We start from the raw sequence: 23,199 nt of genomic DNA, 5'->3' as shown, positions 1-23,199 counted from the left end.
CACGTGCTCCAGTCTCCGCCAACCACGTGGGGGAACTGGATTGTGTTCCTAGCTCCTGCCTGCAGCCTGGCCCAGTCCAACCTGTTGTAGGCATTTGGGGAGTGAACCACAGACAGGAGTTCTCTCTGTCTGTTGTCTCTCTCTCTCTCTCTCTCTCTCAAATAAATACATTCTTTTAAAAGAATAAAAAGCTAATTTGCAAAGACCATGAGACATTAAAGTATCAGAGACAATAAACTCCCTGGTAGTTTACTCTAGATACTCATCTCCAAGCTTACTCATGATAGGAATTTTCCATTTACATCTTTTATTACGCTATTCCATTAGCAAAAATTTTGGTGATTCAATAAAATGTGCCATATCTTACCAGGCTACCCTCTGTTGGGAAGCCACATGTTCTTCAAGCAATTTAAATAGTAAACACTTAAACAAGAGAGTTCTGAAAAATTATCCTCACCATGGCATGAGTCACTGGCAAAGACACCATGCAATAGAGCTAAATGGCCTGGGTCCAGATTGCAAGTTAACAATCTAACTTCTCCAAGATAACAGGCAGCAGAGGAATATATTTAACAGAGAATCAACAATGCTTCTGAAGCAAAAGATTTCCACACACCAGGAGTCTCCAAAATTTAACAGAAAATGTGTATTATGAAAAACCTATACAGTACACATTTTTGCAGCAAAATAAATTAATTTTTTAAATTAATTTTTTTTAATCAGAGAGACAGAGACACACCTCCAATCTGCTGGGTTGTTCCCCAGAAGCCTGCAACACTGGGGCTGGGCCAGGGCCAAACCCAGGAACTGGGAATTCAATTCAGGTCTCCCGCATGGTGGTAGAGACCCAAGTGCTTCAGGCATCACCTGCTGCCTCCCGGGGTGCACACCAGGAGGAAGCTGGATCAGAAGTGGAGGATCCAGGACTCGAACCCCAGCAACAGAGAACAGGAGGCAGGCATCTCAATCGGAATGCCAAATGCCTCCCCCTGCAACAACACTAATTTATCTTTTAACTCAACTTTCCCATAAGCTTCTGGAAGCACCTTCATATTTGTTACATTTGTCCTGGCTATAGTTTGGGGAGCTATTACTCAGCTCTGGTATCAAGTTTCATTAGCTTTCAATCTCCACCATTTCCTGTTCTTAATGCGGCCCTCACTCTCTATGGTCTAAAATAATTAGAAACCTGGATGAGAACCAATATAACCAGAGGATAAGATTAGGATGCTGCAAATTCGGTTTTAATTAGCAGGCTAAAAATAACTGAAAGCAACTTCAGTATTAGACAATGCATGCAAATACTCAAAATGGAGACCTTGGAGGCAGTCATGGCCAAGATTATGCCAAACCATGAGAACGGCTACTTTTAGAAGTCAAAAAACTGAAAGCAATTTCTTATAGTCCAACTTAGACCGTGCTGTTACACCTACAGCTGCCGGCAGCCAAGGCTATGCTCAGCCTTCTCCTCCCACTGGAGCACTTAGCCAGACGATTTGAGGAGCTCCCGGGAGAAGGAGCTAATCAACCGAATCCCACCGTGGCTGCTTCTCGGGGCCCTCGCCTATCCGGTACGTACGATTCACAAACATCTGTTCCTCGTGAGACAGGATGCTGGTGAGATGGGCGCCCTGCAGACGGCACTCCCGCTCAGCCGCGTCCCACGTGCGCCGGTGGGCAAAGTATTTGTAGCACTGCCCTTGGAACTTGTGCCAGCCGTAGTCACAGGTCTCAGTGTCTGGGGAGAAACGAGGTAGAGGCTGACTACACTCACCTGCGTCAGTCAACCTGGTCCCTCCCCCACAACCACATGTTGATAGGATTTCTGCAGCAACGTCCATGCAATGCCCCCCCCCACCACCACCACCACCAGGAACTGATGCACACAATTAGGGCCACAGTGGAATGCTTTGTCAGGCTAGTGGTTCCTGCGAGGTGGGTGGCTGCACATCTTGGACTGAAAAGCCAGTGTCTAAGAGCCACTTCCCTGATTCAAGCCAGTTTCCACAGGAGGGGAAGCTGGAAGAGGGGCCAGCCAGAGCTGCCTTAGGACGCGGAGGGGGCGAATTCCTTAGGGAGCCACGTTCTCACAGAATCACTCAAGTGACAAGATAAGAATTCGTCCTAATAGGATTAGGAACGCTCTATTTGCATAACAACTCCAAAACCTCTGGAAGTAGTCCTTTCCTCCTACCCTGACAGACAGCGGGGGTCACTGCTGCTGTCCTGTAAGACTTACAGAGCAATCAATGCCCGGGTGCAGCTGGAACTGTGCCCGTTCTGTTCTTCCCCACAAGGAAGGGAACAGATTTCAAGGTGAAGAAAAATGAAATAACCTGCGTTCTTTGGCTTAATAAATCCCTGTTCCACCAAGCCGTGTACGTGTGCGTGAGTGTGGGTACGTGTTTTCTCTTGTACAACAAGCACACCAGAACTGGTGCCCCCTGGGATGGAAACATGGTTCCCAGACATCTAAATTGCACACTGGCAGTGAGCTTCAGGGGCACTTCCTTACCTGCCACTAGTAACAGCTTTGCTTACAGCACTGTACTCCCCTCTGGCCTGCCCTCAGCCACACCTACCTGAAGGCCGTAGATATCTCCAGCAGTATCAATGGCAATACTTTTGACTTTCACCAACTATATCTCAAAAACATACCAACACACTTAGAGGTAGAAACTAATAAGACTGCAAAGTTTATAGAACCTCAGGAATCAAGGAAAACCTTCCAGATGACCTAATCAGCATCCTCTCCCCTAATCTTACTGATGGATAAGGAAAACAACACCCTACCACGTTGGAATGAACGCTTGGTAGACTCGGTGGCCAAATGCAAACTGCACTTGGCTCCTGTCTCAGCGCACCTTTTCCTGCAACTGTGGGGAGGTGTGTATTCTGAGAGGTCTGATCCTTCTCCCCTGGCTGCAGTGACTCCGACCATACTGACACACAGCCGCACCTTCTCCCCGAGAGCAGGCTCGCTTGCAGTTTAGTCTATCAGGCGTGTTGTTTAGTTACAGCGCTGAGTAACTGTTTTGGACAACGTGCCCTGGAAGTTCTGAGCTGTGTGGAAGTGTTGTTGGGAGGCCACCAAGTCTCCTAGGAAGAGAGTCAGGACACAGCTAGATGGTTTGGTGTCAAAGCAGCACGCAGTGCCCAGAAAGGAAGCAAAGTCGGAGCGCCTGGATGCATGCGTTTCCCTCCGGGGAGTTCACTTGTAAGAATCCAGCCGGGAATTGGGTGGCATGGGGAGGAGACCTGGCCACAAAGGAGGGGCTTAGTGTCTAGGAGAGGAGGCTTAGAGACATCTTTACAGCACTTCCTGCTAAGGTCAATGAAAGGAAAGGCCACCACAAAACACACCAGACATCAGAGAAAGGGAAAAGGTTCATTGTCGGGGTTCCCCCACCGACAGGCTGCCTACCCGTGCACACAGAGAACAACAGCCTACTCTGGGAAAACAGGTTGTCTATAGCTCTGCAGAGGTAAGGAAGTGGGAGTAGCAAATCCCACTAGGGTGGGGGTGGAGCTGATGCTTGTGAATGGGCCATTTGGTCACGTGACTTCCAGTAAGCCAGGCTGGGCTTTGAATGAAGCTTACTGTACAAGATGGTGACAGGACCAGAGCCTAAGATGGCGCCATAGCTAAGACCATATTATTTTACTAACAGTCAATAATTTCATGCTGTCATAGCATACAGTATGTTCATATACACCTTTATCTAAAATATCTAAAAATCTAAGTCTAAACCTATATCTAAAATATCTATATCTAGGGCTGGTGCTGTGGTGCAGCAGGTTAAGCCATCGCCTGCAGCGCCAGCTTCCCATATGGGGCTGGTTCAAGTCCCAGCTGCTCCACTTCCAATCCAGCCCCTTGCTAATATGTCTGGGAAGGCAGCAAAAGGTGGCCCAAGTCCCTGGGCCCCTGTCACTCACGTGGGAAACCCAGAAGAAGTTCCTGGATCCTGGCTTCAGCCTGGACCAGTCCTGGCTGTTGTGGCCATTTGGGGAGTGAACCAGTAAATGGAAAATCTCTCTCTGACTTTCCTTCTCTCTCACTAACTCTGCCTCTCAAATAAATTAATTAAAAAATAAAATATCTCTATCTATAGATTACATATATGTAAGCTATAGCTAAAATCTCAATCTACATCTGAAAATACTGTGAAACTTATTTCATCTGACACAGAGCCATCTGTGTTAAAACCCCAATCAGATGAGATAGGCACGCTCTAATCATGCACGGGTAACTATGCAAACTCCCAGGTGCGTAGCGTGTGCTGCTCCTGTGCGGGGCCGCACAGGCTGAAACCTTTCTCTCATGCAGTTTCACTACGACTCTGCCTTTATGCCATACAGGTAATGTTATCAGTGCCTCTGCTGCAAACTGAAGAAATCGTCAACACCTCCACCCTCCTGCTTGGCAAGCTGTGCCCTGGACTCTGCCTGGGGCCATCCGTGGGCAGCACTGTCTCCCAACATCCCAAGGATCCTGGGTCTCGGGGCTGCTGTCATGCGCCCCTGTTCCAGTTACTGAGACTTGGAAGTTGCTAACACAGACCAAAGGTCAGCTAAAGAAACAATGACACAGTCATCACTGAACTTTGGCTAGAAAACTGTTTAGACAACATGGCTGTTAATGCAGAAAACATTTGTTCTTAGGCAACCTGAAAGGAGGAGGAAAAAAAAAAAAACCCTTCCATTATCCTGGCAATAAATCACAGGCGCACAGCTGCGTTGGGTAAACAGCCTTGAAGGGACGCTTCTCTGTGCATGGAGCGGATGATGGCTGCGTTTGTTCTGAAGATGAATAGAAGGCGCCGGAAAGTGAGGTGGCACCAGAAATGAAAGGGACACACGAAGGCCTTTTCTCTCGAGTCTTCTATTTAAAAGAGTGGGAAAAGGCACCTGGCCCCAAAGTCCCTCCCAAGATCCTCTTCCTTGTCATCCATCAGACACACACGAAAATACAAAGTTGATCTTTGAGAGTCACTTTCGAGGTGTGGAGACAGTGAGAAAAGCCTGGGCTTTAGCCATAAGCTACTTAGGCCCACTTATCCTATTCTGGAATGTACTGTGACACCTTGAACACACCACTTTTCCTCCTGAGCCTCAATGGGTAGTACCGCCAATGCACAAAAATGCTGTACAGCCAAGAGAAGTCAAGTACATGGAAGCCTTTGATAACCCATGAATCCCAAACATCTCCTTTGATTTTCTGTCCCCATTAAGTCTTCTGATCGAGGACTTGCTTCTGTTCACAGATCTCTCTCCTGTGCCCACGACACCACGACAGTGCCTGGAAGACAGTAGGTACTCCACAAATACCTGATGAACAACTCATTTTTTGAATGGTTTCTAGGTCTTGGAACTAAGAGAAGCTGGACTCATTGTGACATATTTCAATGCCTCACGCTTTTTGCACTCTTCAACAAATGACAACTCACTTCTTTAATTTAAGAAGCTCTGGCTTGGTCTCTTTCCATATTTAAAATTCTAACCCAAACAGACTCACCCTGTGCAATTAAAAAAGAAAGATACGGAAAACCTTAGCCATCACCCATTCTCTTGGAACAGGAGCTCAGTGCATGCCACTGTTGGCTTTGCTTTAATTTTAGCGACATCCGGATTAACACCACAAAGCTGAGTGTGGGGCCAGACCAACGTGTCTGAGTGTCTAATCCATTTCCATTTTGTCTGGTGGAATGGAAGCTTGGCACAGAACACTTTTCTCAAAGCCAAACCACTGGATGACTTGCAGTAGAGGAAATTGACATTCCAAAGCGGAGTGTGCTGAGCACGCAAACTGTTCCTCCTGGTGGACTAAGAAATGTTACCCTGAGCCACGTAAAATATGCTCTTAGGGTGGCCATCAAATGCAAATTACAGCAGTGCTGAGAATCTGGGCCCTTCTTCCATTCAGAAAAAGGAGATGCCTCTTAGGCAGGAAGATTTCCTGGTGCCCAGATCATCATGTTTTTATGTAGTATTGCCAGGCCAAGGCTAGTATTGCATTCAGACCCATCTATCAGCTAATCCGCAGGTATGTTTGATGATGAAAAATAATCCCATTGAGTCTCAAGTGCTTAGGGCAGAAACTAAAGGCAACTGACATGGAATTCAATAGTTCTGTGTACGCCAGCCCTGGTGACGTCGATACCTCCGTGTTCACAGGAAGGCGGCACACAGCAGCACCCGTCTGGTCAGCTGGATGTCCTTTACCCCTTTACTCCCGCTCAGTGTGCCTGCCTGTGATGCTAAGCCACCAGCAGTGAGGCCACACTCCACTGCAGACCATTTCTCACTAATGTATTCATGCACTTGGCTGGCTTCCTGTGCAGGACAGAATATGCAGCACGGCCACAGTGGCCGAAAACAATCCATAATGTTCATTATGCGAGTATTGCAGCAGCTCTTACCTTGTTCGCAAAGTACCCCGACGTAGCTTGGGAGACAGAGGCATCTGAATGTATTAAAACCATCCACGCACGTGGCTCCGTTCCGACAGGGGTTAGAGTGACACTCATCAAAATCTGAAATGAAATGGTAAGAGTGCCCAAAAAAAAGCTTTAAAAAAGATTCAAATAACTATTATAGTATTAATACTATTATTATCAAATAATAGTATTAGTGTGACGTTGCAAGGTAAGAGGACAACCAGGTAAATTTGAATATTGGATTCTTTTTAAAAGATTCATATTAAAACACCTTCTAAGAGGACATTCCTTAAGTGTCGTATTCTTTGGAAAGATTCTTCTAAAGAGTGTATGTAACTTTTAGTGTCAGGGTGCCCTCTGCAATATTCAGGATTAATTTACACTAAAGTATTAAGTATCATTCCTTTTTTATCTGATACTCATATTTAACTGGCCACCTTAAATTTTTATTTGCAGAATCTTGGTGACTTCCTCACTCCAAGGCAGATCAGATCTGCTGAGCAGAGTCACTGTCTCCAATGCTATTGGATGAGACACAGGAGCCCTCAATCTGCTTTACAGAATCCCGGTCTCCCAGCTCTGGCCCTGGGTCCAGTGTGCTCCACTAGCTCGCGTGAGGAATGCCCCGAACACAGGCCCGGCCTCCCTGCTTCAGGGCCCTTCCTCCCCAGCTCGTCTTCCCGTCTGCTGTCACAGGGCTTCTGCACTACTGCTTCTGAACACTCCATAGTTCCCAACTGCCCAGGGCCTGGGCCTCAACGTATGGTGCCTGAGATTGTGAGCAATGCATGAAGTCCTCTGGGGTGGGGGCACAAAGCTGCATTGTACCAGGCCGCCCAGCTGATTCTATCGCATCCTCTCTTACCAGAGTACAAGGTGCACTCCTGGCTTCAGTGTCAGGGCTTCCTAGCTCACCTGCTGCCCAGTGTGCTCTCCCACACACCCCTACATAGGCCTCAAGTGCACTCCCCACTGCGCGGCCTCTGCTTCTGCCACCTGTTCCCCTCCTCAGCTCTAAGATCTACATCCGAAACATTCTTTCTGCAGAGCTCCTGGGCGGTCCCCGAGGAAATCAGTGAACAGATTCCCATCGCGGGTTGAATCGCAGTGAAAGATTACTGTTCACGTTACAGGAGAATGATATTGAAGACATGAGTATACGAAGCAGACTCCAATTCCGAGAGCTGGATATATGATCACAGAAATGAGAACACACACTTCCATGGCATTTGCTAAGTGGCAGCCGCTGTTCTAGTAACTCATTGAATTATTTCAGTTGATTTTCACATATAACAGAGAGTCAGGTGCTTTGACAGATGAAAATGTGATATTTAAGATGCAATTCATGGTATTCACTGCAGGCCTTAACCCTCACTAACCGGCTCACTAGATCCCGCGGCCTTTTTCCTAGTTTTATAAAAGTACTCTTTCATGGGGATCGCCAGGATTTCAGCTGGCGTTTCTGTGTAATCTCAGGAGCTTTGGGTGGGTTTTCTTTGCCCAGTCCCCTTAGGCACACCTCCACACAATCTCGCCAAGGTCACTCTTTTCTCGGAGGTGAGGTCTATATTTAGCCCAACCAAAACTGGGCTCTTTTTTAATTTTCAAAGAGCAGGAAAGCTTACCAAGGACACAGAAGTAAAAGGAAGTGATTTACTATAGCCTGGTTATGTCCTTTGGACCCCGAGGACAGGAGGGGGCAGCAGCCCCGTAGATTCCTGGTGTGGACACTGCCCAGGCTGGCTGCGGAGAGGACCAGAGCAGGAGCCTTCCCAGGCCACAGCAGGCGAGTAGGTTATCCCCAAACACAGGAGCTAAGCTTCCCACACTTTATTCATTTGTCAGGGTTTTTTTTCCTCCTCCTATAGATCTCTTAAAAAATAATATCCTTAAATTGATTACTGACACAGATTTCAAGGGCCCATCAGCATGGGTTGCTAATATTTATGCATCTTTACACTTGCAAAGCCTACCTGCAAAATCCACAAAAAGACACAGCTGACCTCAGTCCTCCACACCGAGGCCCAGACACAAGACCAGAATGCCGTCCGTGTACCTCGGCACCCACATCCCACAGCCTTGCCCATTCCTCCTAGACCTCGCTTCATCCGGCACACAATCTATGTACACACAGGTTTCTCAGAAATCTTTGATGGATTTGACAACAGGAATTCTCTCCCAGTATATCACCAGGAAAAGAACCACACACACACACACACACACACCCTCCCCCCAGCCTAGAGCGTCTCATCTCACCGAGTTCACACTGGTCTCCGCTGTATCCCGGCACACAGGTGCACACGTAGGAAGTTTCGGTCGGGTAGCAGGTGCCCCCATGGAGGCACGGGTTTGTCTTGCACCGATCCGTTCCTACCACATCAGGAAAGCAAGGAGAGCAATTAGGCTCATCTCTCAAGTTCTCGTAGACCTCAGCAAACAACGCCACATTTTGCTATCATAATACAAGCTTCACCACGCAATTTCCAGATGCTACAACTAAAAATTAACTTTACTCTCTGGAGTGTTTCTTGGTATTATAACTACTTGTTATCAATTGCATCTACTCATTTCTGGGATTCAATCATTATTATTTTAAATAATACTTATACATGGTATCTGGCAACTAATAGATTCTACCGCAGATTTAGTTGGCATGATAATGGCAATTGATTTTAGTCAAAAATGATTACACGTATGTGCACAGTGAATGGAAAATGTATTCTTTTAAACGAGGTTAGTTCATGTGAAATGGCTGGATACACAGAACATGCATTCTTTTTAGAAGACTGGCTTGTTACCACCGTTTGAATTATATTGCCTTTTACCACTTAATGCTTCCAAAGTGTGCTCTGAAGTCTCTTCTGCTACATTAACATGCCTTTTCCAAAACCACGCTCCACATGTACTCCTTTAAACCATACTTGAAGAAAAGCAACACACGGATTAAACGCTACCGTACAAAAACAAACCCAAACACAAACACCTCACCTAAAGCGAAATCCCCACTTTCTATTACAATTTTCTTTTTAAAATACACGTAAAACCGACACTCCTCAGAGATCAGTGTGAAGGCAAAAGACATAAATTCATGAAGACAGCAGTTTAAAAAAATACGTTCTCTAAAGGCAAATACGTTAACACCATTTGAAGAGTGTATTTTATCGTACTATGGCTTGAATAAATATATCTTACTGAGTTTATCAAATCCTTCCAAATATTTGTTCTTGGAGAATTTTTTCAGAATCGCTTAGGTCTAAGGATACAAATGAGACTAGGAAGTTTTACCAAAAAATGAAATAAAATAGATCCTACAGGGAGTATTTAGTGCTGCAACCCTGAAATAATTACACTTGAAAAGAAAGCACCTAACCTCTTGAGAACAGGAACTTCAAGGACATCAGGATAAGCAAGGGGCTGCTATAGAAGACAACTGTGCTAAGTCAGGCTTGGACCATCTGTGTGTTAAGTAAACCCCTTGTGACTACAAAGACTTGACAGATACACGTTCCCAGGTTGGGATTCACATTAAAATTAGGTTGATCCAGATGATTATACCAACTTCTCCAAAAGCCAACCCAATTTTTCTGTGGCACTTTCTCCCTCAGTTGCAAAAATATTTAAGATCTCCCTGGTCAGTTACGCTTTTTTGCATTTGAACGTACACTGCCTAGACGTCAAGGCCACGGTCAGTATCATGTCCACCTGCTGCCCCCTCTGCAGAACCAGATCCCAGGAACGTGCTTTGTTGGGAAGACTCTGATGCACCACACAAGCACAGAGTCTTGTTCTCATTCCTACTCTGGACAGCAGACACCAGGCTGAGACTAAGATAAGGGCTTGGTGAGAAACTGAGTGTCTCTGAGAACTTGAGGTGGTTCCAATCAGGAAAAAAGTTTTGTTTTTATTAATTTGACTCTTTCCTAAACAGTTTGTATTAACCTTGGAAAGCTGAATCTGCAACAGATAGGCCAGGCATTCCCACATGAGCGGCTGTTTACTGAGTCAGGCTAATGCGACAATTTGTTTTGCAAGGAAGACCCAAACTCTAATTCCTGGTAAACACTGTGCACAGGATAACTGGTACACTCGTTTGTCAAACTTAACTCTCTCTGCACATGTGCAGTTATTTCTACATTATATTTTCAACAACTGGAGTTATGTTTCAGTGAAATTACAAAACAATATGTATTGGCCACATTATCAGGTTATCGGTTACACATTAAATACAGAGTGACAGGAAAAAAAATTCAATGTCCACCACCTTTAATCAATTTTATTCACAAAACACTTCAAGCCATTTATAACAAGTTACACCTCCTATTTTACTTTCTGAACTACATCAAAAAGAAGCATTAGTGGCATAAAAGATAATATTGATATGACTGGAAGAAAAATTCTTAACAGTAGCCATGACACAAAACATCCATCATAGTACAACATACATTTGCAACCCACACAGGCTGTAAAGTCCCGGATTTTCTTCTTTTTCCAGGTAGCTTCTGGGTGGTGATGGTGTTTGTGGATTCCACTGACATTGTTACTTAAATAACAACATGCTGGGAGAAGCCATTCAATCTGGATTCTCAGCAGTCTCAGGCTAGCCCAAGCGGGAAATAGATTCTACAGGATATTACATATTCCCAGATTTCTGGTGTACAATCATTGAATATCAATGGCTCATTTGTATGCTATGTTGGAAACTAGCAATGAGCAGGAAAAAGACCACGCACTTCAGAATGGGCCTCATCTGGGCTCAATTCCTGCTTTGCTGTCATGTGGCTGTGCAACCGTGGGAAAGCTGCTGAAGTCTCTAATCCACCCTTTGGCAAAGGACTACAATAAGTGCTCTCCAGCCTTTCTGTGAAGATCAAGGCCAACGGTCTCTATGAAGCACCATCAACTGCTCTCCGCAGGCAGAACACAAATCTATACCATGTGAACAGCCACTCTGCTTGGGTACTATGTAGGAAGCATTACTCGCACCATCTCAAGCCAAAACATTATAAGAAGGTGTGAAATGACTGTTGGCCTTGCACGAACTGGGCGAGTTACTGGAGCTGTCACTGTCGCACGTGAAAGGCCCCATGGATTTTTGATATCACCACAACAGCACCCACTGATGGGAGAGTTTTAAAAAAGGACTGCTTGCCCCGTTCTTAAAACTAAAAGGATAACTCTGGGACACAGGGCAAAGCAGCGCCACAGTTGTATAATCGCATCAAATTTTTAGGCCATTGATAATTTTTTTTTTTTTTTTTCCATGTTGCCACTGGGTGTTGTTTCTAAACCCAGAAAAACACAAAATATATCCGCAAAGCCCGGCAGCTGTCTGTACTTACTTTATTCTCATCTCGTTATGGCCCCAGCACTGTGACCTGACCTGCAGTGCGTGAACAATGTTAAAGTCTCCGTCGGTTTGACATCACAGTAAAAACCAGACACATACACAGGTGACGACCAAGGGACTGCTTCCGGGTCTGGAAACAGCCTTATCGATGCTGTGATCTTACCTGGTAAATAGACCGCTGTGCCTTCCACTGACTCTTCATGAATGCCAATCAGGAAATCAGTTTCGTTAGAAGTTTCCAGAAGAGGAAATGGAGGCGTCGCGAGCTCATCTGTGTTTCCTGCCGCGGGGCTTCCTGCTGCTTGGGTATTGGCATGAGGGGTTCCTGCCGGTGGGTGTTGTTCTGATGCTGATGTGGCGCCCTCTCTTGAGTCGGAAGCCTGTGTATCCCGTGGAGGAGGAACCGTGGAGCCCTCAGAAGTGTGTGGGCTGGGCTGAGGCACCACGTGGGCCTCCACCCCATAATTCACAGATGCAGACGTAGGATGGGGCCCCTGGGCAGCACCTTCCGACCTGAGTTCACTGGCAGCCGGAGTGACGGTCCCAGCCTCAGGGACTGTAGCGCTGGGCATCACCGTCACCGCGTCTCCAGGAAGCCAACTGCTGGTTTTATCTGGGGGGGTCTGGGGGGGCTCAGCTGCTTCCTCAGCAGTTAGCTCTGTGGGAGAAGCATCCAGCTCCTCCAGTAACTGGGGGTGACTTTGTTCTACGGAGAATTCTAATTCTGGGCCAGGAGACCCGGACGGAGGCTCCGTTATGACAAAGTATGCTTCACTGGACGGTTTGAAAGTCACTTCAATACCTTCATGGACTTCCTTGAAAGCATCCGCTGGGGACACGGGCAGGGAGCTGACATCCAGGCCTGGAAGCACACTTGGCAGGAGGATGTCTGTGTGTTCAGAGGCGCCACTGCCTGAGTAGACAGGGAATGGGGATGAGGGTGCTTGAGGGGTCGACCCTGCAAATGCTGACGCTGCTGGTGCGCCATCGGTATGCTGTGGGGGCGCGGTTCCTTCGGCCACACCGGGTGCCTCTGTTAAACTCTGTGGGGGCTTGGTTCCTTCGGCCACACCGGGTGCCTCTGTTAAACTCGGTGGGGTCTCGGTTCCTTCGGCCACACCGGGTGCCTCTGTTAAACTCTGTGGGGGTGCGGTTCCTTCGGCCACACTGGGTGCCTCTGTTAAACTCTGAGCCAGGGGGTGGCTTGTACCAATACTTACATAGGGAGTGGGGTCCATCCATGCCTCGTCGGCTCCAGAAGAGAATTCTGGCTGAAAAGAAGGCCCGATGTGTTTCTTTTCTTCGTAGTCCTCCTGTGTCCTTTGGTCCAGAGGGGCGATCATCTCGCTTTGGTCCGCAACAGCCTGCCCATCGGACAGGGTGCTGGACTCTAAGGTGTCATCCAGGGCTGTGGCTTCGGCGGTTGGCTCTCCCCTCTGCGGATGCGCTGTGGCAGACCCCCCGGGGAAGGGCAGAGACGCCACCGTGGGAAGCAAAGTCTCCAATTCTGTTTCTGTGCTGGGGCCCGGGATCGCAGTCATGAGGGCAGAGCCCCTGTGATCCAACTGGCTTCCGTCGTGGGGAGCCCTGGGTGGACTGCGCGTGGCCTGAGCGAGGACAGCCAGGAGAGTGTCGCCAGAGCCCTCGGATGTCTCCCCGGCGAGCGACAGGTTTAGAGCTGCCTCGGGCTTCCCCTGAACGGTAGGGTTTTCTTCACTGCTGCCCTGCAGCCCCGAGGGGGCCTCTGCTTCCGTGTCTGTCTGCATCCCAAGGATGTCTTCGTAGACAGGCTTGGTGTGATCAATATCGATGATGGTGTTTTTATCCGACGTCAGCTCAGGCAGCATTTCAAGGATAGAACTCTCTGTGATCGTCACGATTAAATCCTTGTCCTCTTTGTCCATGAAGATGTTATCGATGAAAATGTTTGCCGTGCTTTTTCTTTGGTTAGGCTTCACGGTGGACTCCTTGAACCCCCGGAAATGGCCTTGGACAGCAGCGGCGGCCCCTTCAGTGGACCTCCCATACAACGCTGGACTTGGCCGTGTGCTCGTGGCCTCCGGGGCACCTCCGCTGTGCTCTGAGCGAGGCAGCATCTCCGACACCACTGGGACTCCAGCAGGGATGGCTTCAGTGGTTGGCACTTGGGGTGGCGTCCCTAGGGACGCATCAGAAGCAAACGTGGGGCTTCCTTGCCTGGGTCCCTGCGTAGTTCCAGAAGTGTAGGCGACATCGAGAACATCCAGTCCTCCAGAGCCCTCTCCAGAGTGCTCATAAAACAAATGAGATGGTTTTGGCGCTGATGTCACAGATTCTAGGGACGTTTCAAGACCAGGCGTTTGGGCGAGGAAAATGGTGGACGAGGCTGCGGCTTTTTGAGCTTCTGCTGTCGCGGAGACCTGGTCGGTTACAGTTTGCGGTCCCCTGGCCTGGATTTCCTCTGCCCATCCGGAAGTTTGGCCCTGAGGGTGGTCAATGTCCGTGGAGAAAGGGAGTGGAGCCGTGGTGGGTCTTTCTGCTCCAGGGCCACTGAGAATTTCTACGAAGTCCGTGCGGGGTGCTGCCTCCCTACCCCCAGGGATGTCTGTTTCAGACATGAGTGGTCCAACTTCATTTGCCACATTCTCCAACCTCTCATGGTCTTCCATTTTATCACTTGGGGCACTTGTTTCTGAACTTTCCACGTGAGAAGTCTGGGGATATAAAGTGCTTATGATTTGTTCCATTTCTGTAAAATTCACCGACACGGTAGGGAGAGCAGGCCACATGTCTTCCCCTGACCCCAGTCCCGAGAACAAGAGGTCAGCATCTGACTCCCCGACTGTTGGCCTCGGGTCTTTCGGGAATGGCGTCACAGTTTCTTCCCCTTTGATTGACAACTCTGTGATGACTGGTGTCGATTCAGTCACTGAGGCAGAAGCTGCGAAGAGATGTGGTTTTTCAGTAGCTACTGGGTGAGCGGTGACTGATCCCGAGTACCCTGCCCCTGGCTCTGGCGTCGATGTGTTAACTAAGGGAACACCTTTCTCCACCACTTCCTTGTCTATGCCTTCAGCTTGCTCTGTTGTTGCTACAGAATACGTCGTGGTTTGGAGTTCAATGTCAGTAAATGTTTGTGAATCAAAATCTGTTGGTTGTGGTGCAGGAGAGCTTTGGGAGAATTCCAAAGACGTCTGTCCTTGGGTCTTCTCCTCTGATGCCATTTCACCGTCAACGCCTGGTCTTGCAGAACTAACCTCCTGCCCGGACCACAGTCTGGCTGGCTCCACCGTTTGGGGAGAGTCCGTGGGAAATGTGCCGCTGACCATGTTCACAGTGCGCTGTGCTGCTGTGGGGGCTACAGTACCTTCAGCTGTAGCTAAAACGGTGGTCCTCTCATTGACTCCTCCAGCAGCACCCACTCCTCCCAGGGCTCGGTCAACCAATGGGGAAGCTGTATGGGAGAAGCTTCCCACCGCACTGGGAAGCACTGGGTCGGAAGAGCTGCCGGCTGTGACCTGTCGCTCACCCGAACCCTCACCTGAGGCCAGGAACTCTTCCCAAGGGAGGGCTGAAGGGCTCATGACGGAGCTACTGGGTCTTGCTGAGTCAGGTGTGTGACTGACAGGAGCTGATGAAGGCACTATAGACGGGAAAGTCAGAGTATCGCCAAACACCGCGTCCCCCGAGCCTTCAGCCACCAGCACTTCTTGGGTGAGGGCATGAGATACTGTTGCATACTCTCCCAAGTCCCCACTGAACTCCTCCAGAGGAACACCTGTGGCAAAGCCCCGTATCTCCGCCCTGGGACTTGGCCTTCCTGAGCCTGCGGAAGCCGGCTTCTCCTTGGGTGTTGGGCTGATACCATCAGCAACTTCTCCGTGGATTCCAGGGCTCAAAACTCGTGCTGTTGGCTCAGAGGAGAATCCTGTTTCCACGTGGGTAGGCAAAGTGCCAAATGCTTCCTTTTCACTTGGAATTTCAGATTCTACATCTAAGGGCAATGAAGACATGGTGGTGGTTTCGGGGCCGGCGTCTGCATCTCCGGAGCCCTGCTCCATGAAAGGAGACGCAGGGCCTTGCGGGGGAGCGGTGAGCCCTTCCCGGCTGCCACTGCTGTCCTCGGGGACCCGTGCCCCCCCATCTTCCAAAACACGCATCTCGCTCAAGTCAAGGGCAGACCCTGCGGGTGTCGTCCAGGACACGACACTCTCCCTTGCAGCTGAATCGCCAGTGGGGGCTGTCTTGGAGCTTTCTGACTGTGAGGGCAAAACTACCAGCTCTGGCCTCTGCGTGGGTAAATGCACCTCAACTGTGGCACCTGCACGGGTGGCTCCCTCCTCCTCCTCCTCCTCCTCCTCCTCCTCCTCTTCCTCCCTGCTCTTTCCCCCTGCAGCTGTACTGAAAACCCCCTCAGAAGACCCTGCTTCGCTTACTGCCTGGGTGGGGACTATCTCTGCAGCTCTTTCAGAAACCAAATAGACGGTGGTCACAGGCACATCCGCGACACTTTCTGTGAGCATTATCTTGTGAGCCTCTGAAGCACTGAGCGACTCCGTAGCGTTTCTCTGTGGCCAATCAGTTACCGCGGGGAACGTGTGCTCTGGCAGCATGTCTGTGTCTTCCCCGGAGCCTTCTGAGACTGGGGGTGAAGGACTCCCCGACAGTTCCACGCTCTGTCTGGGGGTGGTGTCCACCCAGCTGTCTCTTGTAGACAGTGGGCCATCAGGCCATGGGTTTCCTGTTAGGGTGATGGACGCTTCTGCTGCCGCGGAATCTGGAACCACACTGGGAACGTGCGTGAGAGAAGTGCTTGTCTCTGTGCCTTTGGCAAAGGTTTCCTCGGTAGTCCCCGCCAAGACTATCTTTGGAGATACTTGGTCAATGGCAGCCTCCCCCGAGGATTCTTCCGGAAGCAGAAGTAGAGCTTCCGTAGGCTCGGGTACCAGATTTTCAAGTTCAAAACTGTTCTCCGAGACGGATGCTGCCCCCTCCGTGGTTTCTCCCTCCTGGAACGGGGCCATGGGGAAGACATCAGGTTCACCCCCTGAAAACTGCTCCAGCCCTTCAGGGTACGGCTCAGGCTTCCAGGTGATTTCAAGCGATTCGGTGGCTTCTGCAGAGTCGTTGGGTTGCAGGGCGGTAGATAACTCAATCTCAGCCCCGACGAACGCATGAGGGCTGCGCTCCGAGCTGTCTGAGAAATTCTGAGCAGGCGCCACACTTTCAAACTGGCCACGCCTCGCTTCGGCAGCTTCTGGGCCCTTGGGCTCGGTGGTGACCAGGTGCTTCCCGTTGATGTACTGCACTGAGGGGGTGGTTGTGACGTCCGTGGCGTTGGCACATTCTTCCTCCTGCCCTTCGCTCTCTTCACTATGGTATATATCTATGTTAATTAGGTTAGTTATCTCGGGTAAGATTTCAGCAATCAGATCGTGCTCTGGGTCTGTCTCTTCACTACAAGGCTCATCTTCTTTAGATTCTGTATCTATTGGATGACCAATGGCATCCAAATCAATCATTCGACCTGAAAAAAACAGAGAGTTTTCACAACACTTAAATAGAAGCTTTGGCAGTGCATGACAGAAGAAATCGACAGCAAGGCCGCTCACACTCTCAAACACCAAGGGCTCACTTCTTTTCACCTCCCAGGGCAATCGCCCTCGTACGCACGGTTCTGTCTTCAGACCGGCGGCTGCACATTAACAATAGGCACAGTACACAAACCCCACTCGAAGGTGACACACACAGGCTATGAAAACTCTTCAACGTGTTTATTAACAGAACAACAAAGTTCTCCAAATAAAGCGAGGAATCACATAGCCGTGGCGGTCTTGGCATGGGAGCATTCGTCTTGCATGGCACTGCAGAAATAAAGACCGTTCACCAGATCACAGGTGCAAAGTAATCGATCGCTGTCCCACGTGTGAGAAGAGGCTTAGGCAGCGAGGCAGCTTCGCCTGGAAAAGGACACAAGAACAGATCCCTCCAGGCCTCTTCACCATGCGCCCCAGAGAAAACTGCCTTTAGGAAAGCAAAGGAGAAGTGTATTCGTGTTCTTCCGCGACACCATGGCACGCTCTCCCCGCCGAGCCCTTGAGGCACAGGCTAGACACACACACACCAACCACAGGAGCAGGAGGCCCTGGGTGGGCGGCTGGGGCAGGGCCAGCTACTGAAAGGAGTGGGAGAAGTTTGCAGCACTTCACGCATTGATCCTTTGTGCGATGCAATGTGAACCGGATCCATGCGGATCCTGCCCTGTTCTCATCTAAGTCAGGCGCATCTAAGTATTCCAGCTAGCAAACCTCAGACTCGGCAGACGCTCCCTAGGTTGTAAACTGTCGCTCGTGGCACCAAGGACTACGTCCAGCTGACTGCTGTCACCACAAACAGCCCACCTTGGGCACCAGCATTCTAGCATCCTGCAGCAGGGTCGTGCTGCGATAAGTGGCCTACTTCAGCGGCGAGGCAGTGCGCGAACAGACGCGGAGGCACGGACCCGGGAAGGAGATGACGGATGGCTCAGCCCTGCCATCTTGCCCCCAGGAATGCTTTTCAAGAATCCGTCTTCAAGCCTAGCACAATCCATGCAGGGACGTGTACAGGAGGAGCCGTTACGACAGAGCCCACCCAGATCCACACGCGCCCATCCCGCCTGCAGGGGAGGAAACAGCTACCTTCTCCGCTCTGCACCTGCAGCACGAAGCCGCTCTTTCCAGAGGTGGACATCTAGAACCACGGCCACACCAGCCAAGGGAAACCCATCCGAGCAGGAACAGGCACTGCTTGCATCCTAGCCCACCACGCATCAATCAACACAAGCACGGAAGTGCACGAACCTCCAACATAAACTCAACAGGAGTTCCTTAGAATTTTTAAAAGGCAAAAATTCAAAAACCACAAGACTCTCATGTAATCAGGAGACAAACCCTCGAATTGCACTGATCCCTTTCATGCTAATGAAAACAAAAAGAAAACTCTGCAAGCCACCACATCCTCACTACATGGTCTCAGGGAAAATCATTCATGCAGACTTGGTTACTCTTCCTGGAACTGTGCATCCCTCCCAGGTAACTCTCACCCACTACCCTCACATCTCCTTCCCACCCCACCCCAGACATTCAACTCCTCAATCCTGTAAGCTAAGGCACACAGGCATTGGAATCCATGTGACGCTGCGAAACAAACGCGTAACCCCAACATATTATTGAAAAACATAATTAGGGATAATTTCTGATAAAATCTGTTGCAACTATTCTTAATGGTCAAGTTCAAGATAATGAATAAATGCCTTGCCCTCTGAAAAATTATCGTTCGAAAGAGTAAATGCATTAAAGTTAGGCCACTAAAGTTGTTGCCCGTGTTTTAAGAGAGACAACATAAAATAAATAAAATTAAAAAAAATTAAGGTAGCAATACCTTCTTAATACAGTTTACATTGAATGTCTACTTTGCTTCATGAAACATGAATGTGAAGAAAAAGGCTCAACTTTGTGAGAGGCTACATTTTAAATCACTTTTGTACATATGAATCTCTTGAAAGAGTGTATGAATAATTTTATTTAATCACTAAATCATGAAACCTCTCATTGCTAACACTATCTGAGTAAAGTTGAATTAAGCCAGATTCAGTTCAACTACTCTGTACAATTTCACGGAGTTTGCTTCTCAAAAATGTCCATGTCTTAAACTTCTCACGCTATCACTTTATATGCAACCCATTTATTTTGTTGCATTCAGCCTACATACAACTAGACTTCACTATTGAGGATTACATTCAGATTCATTAAGTGTGTCTCTATGTCTGTTTAATGCCACAGTATCTTCCATAGACAGAAAAAAATTTAAAAAAGAAACAAGGGCCAGAGTCAACTATATAAAGAATCCCTACACATTTTGTTCTTCTTAAATAAATACTGGAGTTAAAACTAGCTACTCATTCAGGATTCTTCAGACATGAGAATAAATAAGGAATTAAATAATTGTGTACAGTTATAAACTCCTAGCCCATGAAGAGGGTAAAAACACTCATTGCTATCATTGATTTATATAGGTTTTAAATAAATTCCTAACTTCAAATTAATCATATGTGCCCATAAGCCATTATCTCCTTAGTGCATATCTATGGATGGAAGTTCTGTCAAATATTATGGTGGTGGCTCTACAAAAGTGCAGAGGAGAGGCGGAGAGAGACAACCCCAACCAAGCCAGCGTGCAGATTCAGCACACAAGTAGACCGACAGATGGCCACGATACTCACTGAAACCTTAGAAAACAAAGAACTCTACTTTCAAGTCGACAATTCATATAATTTAGCTAACTATCAATTCACATTAAGTCTACATAATTCAGTCCATTTTCCATTCAAAGAACTCTAACCCTCCTATTGCTTACAAGTCAACTAAGGTTTCCCTAGCATTCTAGATCATGTCAGAATTTTCACCAAAATGCAGCTGCTGGATGTCATATATTTCATTTTCTAACTAAATATCAGAATGTCTCATTGTACATGCATTTCACAAACAGCACTGTTTCAAACTAGTTTTTTGCACAAAAAATTAAAATCCCTACCACGACCACGTAGCATCTTCCTATGAGCCAACTGCTTGCACAAAACTTAACTGAGTATCCATCATGCTACAGACTCTATGGCAGAAGCTTGTCACTGGAGAGGGTCATGTACACTGTCAAGTCTGCCCCTACTCCAGTCCGAACCAAAGGCTCTCGTCAATCAGAAAACCATCATCAAATCACAGTAAGTTGCAAGTGAACAGCAAATATCTATAAATAATATGTTCACTGCATTTATATTATAAACACTTTTTAAAAAGACTATAATATATATGAGGTTTATAACATGATTTTATGGGATATATATAAATAGTGAGGCAAATTAACATATCTGTTATCTCCCATAGCAACTTGTTTTGTGTACCAAGAGAAGGTGAAATCTATTTATTTAACAAAAATACCTAGTAAAATTTTACTATCATCCTCATGTTACACATAAGATCTCAAAGAAAAAAAATCCACTAAATGGAAATTCTTAAATAAAGCAAAGATTACAAAATGAGCGTTGAAACGATTTGGTTTCCTCTTTAGGAATGCAATATCTCACAAGGAAGCAACCAACAGTCTTGTTTAAAGAAGTCATATCAATTTCCAATGGTGTGACTAGATCTTTTAACATGAGGAGAAGTGTTAATCACCCGGGCTTTGAAGTTAGATGTTTCTTCCAACAGATTCTTTGCATATCGATCTACATTTTATCTGGACCACAGAGCTAGTTAGTTTCCATACTTTGGGGATCCCACAGAGACGCAGCAATGTGGAATCCATCTTTACAGAGAGAGGCGCCTTCCTCCCACACATCACCAGAATTCCTGTCCCGGCTCCCTTGTATCTCACCAAGTCCTACCTGTTCCTCTTTGTTGATTCACCTGCTGAAACTGCCTCTTCATCTCCCTTTTCTGTCACTACCTTGAACCACTACACAGGTTCTGAGAGCATTGCAACAGCTCTAACTATTGCAAGCCAGAAAAGTTCCTTTGTAGGGAGTGGGGGCGGGGGGAAAGACACCTGTACTATTGTAAAAATAAGTATCTCCTTCCAAAATGAGGATCTGCTCTATTTCATAGGAACAGAACAACCTAACAGAGTTATTGACATTCCAAGCTCTCGGATGAACAAGTCCTTATAAAAGACTGCTCTATTTTAGAATTTCACTCTAAGGGTAATATAACTTTTATTTGGATTTCAAGACTGAAAACCACAGAACTCTACGGAGTGTATGTATAATCTTTTCTATGTTTATACGAATGTATTTTAACAGCTTGACTTGAATATACTAGTACCATGGTTAATAGGTTTTTTAATGGCATTTCACACAAAGCTTTATTGCTAGCTGACCTCAAATTATTCACCAAGTATTTTTAAGTACTTCATGGCAGGTTTTGCAGACATAGCACAAGTCCTCCAGTCATACTATTACCAGACACAAAACATAGTTGCTATGATGCATAGGCAGCTGGCTGAAGTTCATGTTCTCTTCAGGGAATTTCACAGTTTAAGTTTAAGAGCTTTTAATTAAATGTAAGTTATACCAATGTGCTCAGCAGAGAGATATTAGATCACATTTTTTTATTAAAGTGGATTTAATTTTAACAGGTAACAAAAAAGATTTTGTTTCCTTATTTCAAAAATACAGTAGACAGCCATACTGAAGCAGTTGAGAAACAGACTTGTAGAGTTTAAAGAGAAGCTTAAAATTCCGTCAGATGTTCAGGCTGTCAGACACAGGGCTCTAGACCAGTAACCAGACAAAAACAAACGTGCCAACGTCCCTCCTCGTTCATTAGAGCAGCACAAGGCCACCAGAGCCTTCAGAAGGGGAGAACACCACCTCCAGCCGCCTTCCACCCAAGGATCTCACACAACCCGAACCTCCAACATTTTCACAATTTGAGACACTCTCAGAATCTGACCACTCAGCAGGTCAAATTTAGAAGATGCCATTAGACCAAGGGAGAAATCTTGCCAGGGGTTCTTGCCACCTTGACTGCGTCAAGGACTGAAATGCACGTGCTGTCTACAGCAGTGCTCAGTCGTCCCAGAGGTGACAGAAAGACCAAAGGTCCGCACTGGGTCCTGTGGCCCACATCTCGGTCTCAGCCTCTCAGCGCTGCGGCGGGGGCCCATTCCTTTGCCCTTCAGGCATATCCTCTGCCCTGAAAGGAGCTTGGTGCTTCTCAATTCATGATTTGACACCCAGCAAGGGTACTGAGTGTACGTAAACAACGTAAGTGCTCCTGACAGCATCTTTTAAGAGGCAGACATGCAATCGGGGTGATGGATGAGAATCTCTTCTCCCAACCTCAGATAATCCGGAATAATGCTGCCCCTTCAAGTGGAAAGAATGTGTGCAGACACAGTCTCCGGTCTGAGGGCACTGCAGGAGACAGCAATGCGCGCACGCTCTGCTTGCTCAAATAGCCCAAGGCGTTCACGGCCTTCAGTTCTTCAAAAGCAGGAGGTACTGTCAAGTAATCTGGGAACATTCAAGCACTTCTGAGCAATGAGATGAAGAACTAAATAAAAGTAAAAAAGTAAGCCTGGTTATATAGGTTTCTCAATGTTTCCTTAAAAGATTAAGAATAGGGAAATTGGACAAAAATAGCCATAGCCTGGCTTTTTATTCTCTTTTTCACTTTAGTTCTCTGAAACTGTCACATAGAATTTGCTAGGTAGATGATAGACAGATTACTAGATAACCTAACACCAGAAAAATAGAAATCGAAATTTCAAAGTAGGTACAAGCTTTAAATATAATAAAGCAAAATCACCCCCATAAGTACGCGTGGATCCTGCTTGGCCCCTGAAATTATGGCGACCAAGCTAAACCTACCAAGCACTATTTTACTTCTAATTATG

General features: G+C 47.3%; 1 protein-coding gene across 5 annotated transcripts in view; it reads right to left on the bottom strand.

Moving 5' to 3' along the window:
- VCAN (versican) overlaps nt 1-23,199 on the bottom strand; it is a 107,023-nt gene that overhangs the window by 25,194 nt on the left and 58,630 nt on the right. For 3 of the 5 annotated variants that reach the window (XM_070056399.2, XM_070056400.2, XM_089312988.1), the window contains 3 exons: nt 8,697-8,810; nt 6,423-6,536; nt 1,580-1,738 (listed from right to left, as the gene is read on the bottom strand). In XM_070056399.2, coding sequence (XP_069912500.2) covers nt 1,580-1,738; nt 6,423-6,536; nt 8,697-8,810 — 387 coding nt within the window. Of the gene's footprint in view, nt 1-1,579; nt 1,739-6,422; nt 6,537-8,696; nt 8,811-11,950; nt 17,294-23,199 lie in introns of all 5 variants that reach the window. The other 2 variants (XM_008261907.5, XM_070056398.2) reach the window with 1 other exon arrangement.

The sequence above is a fragment of the Oryctolagus cuniculus genome, chromosome 14, assembly GCF_051225735.1.
Source record: "Oryctolagus cuniculus isolate XC-2025 breed Fujian yellow rabbit chromosome 14, ASM5122573v1, whole genome shotgun sequence".
Lineage (NCBI taxonomy): Eukaryota > Metazoa > Chordata > Mammalia > Lagomorpha > Leporidae > Oryctolagus > Oryctolagus cuniculus.
Note: the sequence above shows the minus strand (reverse complement) of the source record. Positions and strands in the feature narration are given on the sequence as shown.